Source organism: Accipiter gentilis, chromosome 6, assembly GCF_929443795.1.
Source record: "Accipiter gentilis chromosome 6, bAccGen1.1, whole genome shotgun sequence".
NCBI lineage: Eukaryota > Metazoa > Chordata > Aves > Accipitriformes > Accipitridae > Astur > Astur gentilis.
Window position 1 is genome coordinate 12,985,198 of NC_064885.1, and position 5,493 is coordinate 12,990,690.

Consider the following 5,493-nt stretch of genomic DNA (forward strand, 5'->3'; position numbering starts at 1 on the left):
CGGTCGCAGTCCCGGTGCGGGTCCCGGATCGGGGTGCGGCTGCGGCTGCCGGTGCGGGTCTCCCCGCCGCTGCCGTGTCCCGCCGCCGCCGCCGCCGCCCCTCCCCTCCCTCCCTCCCTCCCTCCGGAGGGGCGTGTCTCCGTCCGGCCCCGCCCCAGGGGCGTGTCCCCGCGGGCGGGGCGGGGCGGGGCCGTCCCGGCCGGCGGGCGCTGCGCGGCGCGGCGCTGCCGGGGCTCGGCGGGCGCGGGGCGGCGCGGGGCGCTCGGCGGGGCCGCCGCCGCATGGCGCGCGGGGCGGCGCGGGCCGGGGCCGGGGCCGGGGCCGGGGCCGGGGCCGGGGTCGCGGGCGGGGGGAGCTGCCCCGGCGCGCCGCCGCCGCCGCCGCCGCCGCCGCCGCCGCAGCAGCAGCGACAGCAGCAGCCACAGGAGCGAGCGGCCGTCCCGGGGGCGCGGGGGCGGCGGGGCCGGGCGATGGCGGCGCTGTAGCCGCCGGGGCCGGGGCCGGGGCCGGGGCCGAGGCCGGGGCCGGGCGATGGCGGCGCTGCGGCTGCGGCTGGCCCTGTCGGTGCTGTGGCAGCTGGCGGCGGCCGGGCGCGGGCTGGAGCTGGGGGGGCTGGAGGGCCCGCGGGGGCGTGCGGCGCGGTGCCAGCCCGTCGACATCCCCATGTGCCGGGGCATCGGGTACAACCTGACCCGCATGCCCAACATGCTGGGCCACGAGAGCCAGCGCGAGGCCGCCCTGAAGCTGCACGAGTTCGCCCCGCTGGTGGAGTACGGCTGCCACGTCCACCTGCGCTTCTTCCTCTGCTCCCTCTACGCGCCCATGTGCACCGACCAGGTGAGCGCCAGCATCCCCGCCTGCCGCCCCATGTGCGAGCAGGCCCGCCACAAGTGCGTCCCCATCATGGAGCAGTTCAATTTCGGCTGGCCCGAGTCTCTCGACTGCGGCAAGCTGCCCACCAAGAACGACCCCAACGCCCTCTGCATGGAGGCCCCCGAGAACGCCTCAGCTGCTGAGCCCCACAAGGGCCAGGGCATGCTGCCCGTGGCCCCCCGGCCCTGGCCACCGGGCACCGCCGAGGGCCGGGGACCCAACGGCCTGGGGGCCTGCGACAACCCCGAGAAGTTCCAGTACGTGGAGAAGAGCCTCTCCTGCGCACCCAGGTGCTCCCCCGGGGTGGACGTGTACTGGTCCCGGGAGGACAAGGACTTTGCCTTCATCTGGATGGCTGTCTGGTCCACCCTCTGCTTCGTCTCCACCGCCTTCACCGTCCTCACCTTCCTGCTTGACCCCCACCGCTTCCAGTACCCCGAGAGGCCCATCATCTTCCTCTCCATGTGCTACAACGTCTACTCTGTGGCCTTCATCATCCGCTCGGTGGCAGGGGCCGAGAACATTGCCTGCGACCGGGAGAATGGCGAGCTCTACATCATCCAGGAGGGGCTGGAGAGCACGGGCTGCACCATCGTCTTCCTCATCCTCTACTATTTTGGCATGGCCAGCTCGCTCTGGTGGGTCATCCTCACCCTCACCTGGTTCCTGGCTGCTGGAAAGAAGTGGGGGCACGAGGCCATTGAGGCCCACAGCAGCTACTTCCACATGGCTGCCTGGGGCATCCCGGCCATGAAGACCATCGTCATCCTCACCATGCGGAAGGTGGCAGGGGATGAGCTCACGGGGCTGTGCTATGTGGGGAGCATGGATGTCAGTGCCCTGACCGGCTTCGTCCTCATCCCGCTCTCCTGCTACTTGGTCATCGGCACCTCCTTCATCCTCACGGGCTTCGTCGCCCTCTTCCACATCCGGAAGATCATGAAGACGGGCGGCACCAACACAGAGAAGCTGGAGAAGCTGATGGTGAAGATCGGGGTCTTCTCTATCCTCTACACCGTCCCGGCCACCTGTGTCATCGTCTGCTACTTCTACGAGCGGCTGAATGTGGATTACTGGAACCTCAGGGCCCTGGAGCGCGGCTGCCTGCACCTCCCGGGCCGGCGTGCTGCCAACTGCTCCTTGGAGGCCTCGGTGCCCACTGTGGCCATCTTTATGCTAAAGATTTTCATGTCGCTGGTGGTGGGCATCACCAGCGGGGTGTGGGTGTGGAGCTCCAAGACGCTGCAGACCTGGCAGAGCCTGTGCAACAGAAAGCTGAGCGTGAGGACGAGGGGCAAGCCCTGCAGCGGGGTGAGCTGTGGCGGGGTGCATTGCCACTACAAAGCCCCCACGGTCATGCTGCACATGACCAAGACAGACCCGTATCTGGACAACCCGACGCACGTCTAGAGTGGGGGCTGCCCCCTCCCTGGGGATGGCGCGCCGGGGGAAGCCGGCCTCACGGGTAAGGGGCGAGGGGATGCTGTTGGGGGCGAGGGCAGAGGCTGAGTGGCAGTGGGGACACACACTGGTTTGGGGTGGTGAGGCCCGTGGGACCCCCCCCGGCTCTGCTTGACCCTGACAAGTAGCTGCTTTTTCCTAGAGGTTGTTTTGTTGTTGTTGCCGTTGCCAAATCCAGTGACTCTTCTAACGCTTTCTTTGGGGGGTTGGCGGGGTCGGGGCAGGGAGGAGAATAATCCAGTCCGTGTTTATTTAATTCTGTAATTTATTTTAGAATTATTTTTTTTTTTTTAATCATTAGCTGCAAGGAATGGAAAAAACAATAAACCCTGGATGTGTTATTTCAACCAAGCCTGGTGCTATTTGGAGGAATTTGAGGGGGTTGAGAGCCGCCCCACGGAAGCCCCCCCCAGCTCAGCGGGTTGGGGCCATGGTCCCCATGGCGGATGCGTGCTGGGGCCAGGGGGCTATCTTGTTGGTGGAAAGAGGGGGAGAGCGCTGTGCCGGGGTGCTGCCGGCTGCAGCAGGAGTGTGGTACTGGGGGGTCCCTGCATCCAGCTCCCCCCGCGGCTTCCCCGGGGCCAGTGCTGGCGCCCGCTGCCTCCCAGCCGAGGAGGAGGGTTTTCTTGTGCTGTCACGCTAACGAATCATCTTTTCCACTCTGCGCTCTGTAGGTGATTTGCGTCAGTGCCATCGGCTGCTGGGGCCTCGGTGCCAGGCGAGGGGGCTCGGTGCTCTGGCACCCGGGGCACAGCAGGACGGGAGCTGGGGTGATGGGCTGGGGGCGCAGGACCTTGGGGCGGAGAGGGCTCAGCTTTGATGTCCCACGCAGAAGCCCGAGGTGCGGGTAATGGAAACTTCTGGGCAGCTTTATTTATCCCCCGCTCCAGTTACAATCCCAGCTTGCCTTCCCCATTGTCCGGAGGGAAATTCAAGCCTCAGCTGGTGTCGCCGGGGCTGGCAGGGGGAGCCTGGGCTGTCCTCGCTGCGGGCTGGCCGGGGCACGAGGCCAGCAGCGGTGGCAGCTGCCACCGTCCTCCTGGGCAGGGTGGCTCTGCCAGGAGCTCAGCAGTGGGGGCTGCTGCCCACCCTGCCCCGAGACACCTTGCGGGGGCGGGGGGGGGGGGGCAGCTCATCTTTGCAGAGGGTTCGTGAGGCTGGTTTGTCTGGCTTCTCCTGGGGATGTGCAGTGGGTTCCCAGTGCTGGGGGTTGGGGGGGAGTCATGGGCTCTGCCCTGGTGCCATGGTGGGCAAGGGGGCTGTGGGCAGGGACACAGGCAGCACGAGTCCTGTGGCAGGCAGGGGGCTGTAGCGGGGACACAGGCAGCCCTGGTGATGCTCAGCCTCGTCCATCATCTAATTGCTCATTAACTAGCCAGCACGCAGGCTGGGGCAGTGCCGGGCCTCAATGAGGGTCTCCGGGTCCCCCATCCCTCTTGCCCAGGAAGCAACAAGCCAGTTGAGGGACCCTCCTTTCAGCGCCCAAATGAGCACCCGCTGCCTGCCTGCACCAACACCCCTCAGCCCCCACTCCAGCAAAAGCCCTTGTAGCTCAGAGCCCCATGTCAGGGCTGCAGCCAAAGGAGAGGTGCAAGACCCCCCTGCCCTTTGCCGGAGGTGGCAGCAGGTGCTGGGTTCGGTGGCCTCTAACCCACTGCTGTGCTGTGCCAGGGCTTTGTGCTGCCGTGATCGAGGCGAAGTGCCTTTCATCCGGCCATCTCCCCCTCCCCGCCCCACCACCCCTGGGGGTGCCGGGATGGTGGTGGGATCAAGTGACTGATCTGAGAAAACCCTTTGCCTCCCCTGGAAGCCAGCGGGGCAGCTGAGGTGCGAAGGAGTTCCTACTGCCTGTGAGGTGCTGGCGGTCGGTGGGGGGGGGGGGGGGAACATACTGAGGGGCTCACGCCTGATTTGGGATGCTGGGAGGCAGGTGTGCCTTTGGCTGGGCTGGCGGGCACCCAGCCCCTTCCCTGGGGCTGGTGGTGGTGCCAGGACAGGGACCCCACCTGGTCCCCACTGCTGGGGGGGGGGGGGGCGTCACAGCCTCGTGGGCTCCCCTGGCTGCCACGGGAGGGTTTGTTTGGGCAGATAAAAGGGCCGTGACCTGGGGCAGGAGAGTCAATATTGGCTGCAGGACAGGCTCCAAAGTCCAGCCAGGGGAGCCGGGCACAGCTCAGGGCAGGGGCTGCCCAGGGAGGGGGGGCGCAGGACCGTGTCCCTGTGCCAGGCGTACAGCCTGTGTGCCGGACCCCCTCGCCCCGGGCTGCAGGCAGGCAGCCCTGTGGCACTGAGCCCTGAGCCAGCTCGGTGCACCTTTGGCTTGCACGCCCAGACACACGGCCCAGCGATGGTGCTGGGGCATGCACATGTCCCAGCACTTGCCAAGTAACTTGCTGCCTCTCGAGGCGCTCCCCAGATAACTGGTCCCGCTGGGCCTCAGCTATCGGGCAGCAGTGGGGCCACTGGCGCCCGACCACCACACGCTATCAGTCCCGGCAGCCCAGCCGGCTCCACCGGAGGAAGCCGGCGCTGAGGTGCTAGGCACAGCTGGCCCTGCTGGGGAGACAGCTTTTCCACAGAGCCTGCCCTGAATTGGAGCTGCCCCTTGGAAGGGCTCTGTGCTGGGGCCACCAGCTGTCCCCTTGCCCCAGCCGTTTTCAACCCTGCGCTGGGGGAGGGTGAGTGGTGGCTCAGCTTTCCTCCATATCCCCCCACCCCCAAGGTCATCCCTGCATCCCCACCATCCTACTTGGAGTAGCCCCAAAGGCAGCCAAACACCTGGCTCCAGCAGGGTTGGGGCTGCTGCAGAAGCGCCTCTACAAGAGGCAAGCAGGGCTCAGCACTGCCCCGTCCCTTGCAGGAGCAGCCCCCCCAGCTTGGGCACTGCTGCCATGGTTGCCCGTCCCCAGGAGGGAGGGAGGGCCGCCAAAGCTGAGCCGGGGCTGCCACTGGGTGAGAGCAGGCTCCAGACAGCCCAAGGTCGCAGTCCAGCTAAACATGGAGCAGTCGAACCTAGTGCCCCCCAGCACTCACTGAGCTGTGAAGATTATCCCCCCTCACAAGGCAGAACGCTCCCTCCAGGTTTTGAGTAGCAGAAGGAAAGGCACTGTGCTCTGGGAATGTGCGAAAAATCCCAAGTTACCCAGACTACTAATTGGT

At 66.7% G+C, this 5,493-nt stretch overlaps 1 protein-coding gene across 1 annotated transcript; it reads left to right on the top strand.

Moving 5' to 3' along the window:
• The first annotated feature begins 492 nt into the window (after nucleotides 1-492).
• On the top strand, nucleotides 493-2,685 carry FZD9 (frizzled class receptor 9). The gene has a single exon (XM_049803359.1). The coding sequence runs from the start codon at nucleotides 532-534 to the stop codon at nucleotides 2,281-2,283; it is 1,752 nt and encodes a 583-aa protein (XP_049659316.1). The 5' UTR covers nucleotides 493-531; the 3' UTR covers nucleotides 2,284-2,685.
• The last annotated feature ends 2,808 nt before the right edge of the window (nucleotides 2,686-5,493 follow it).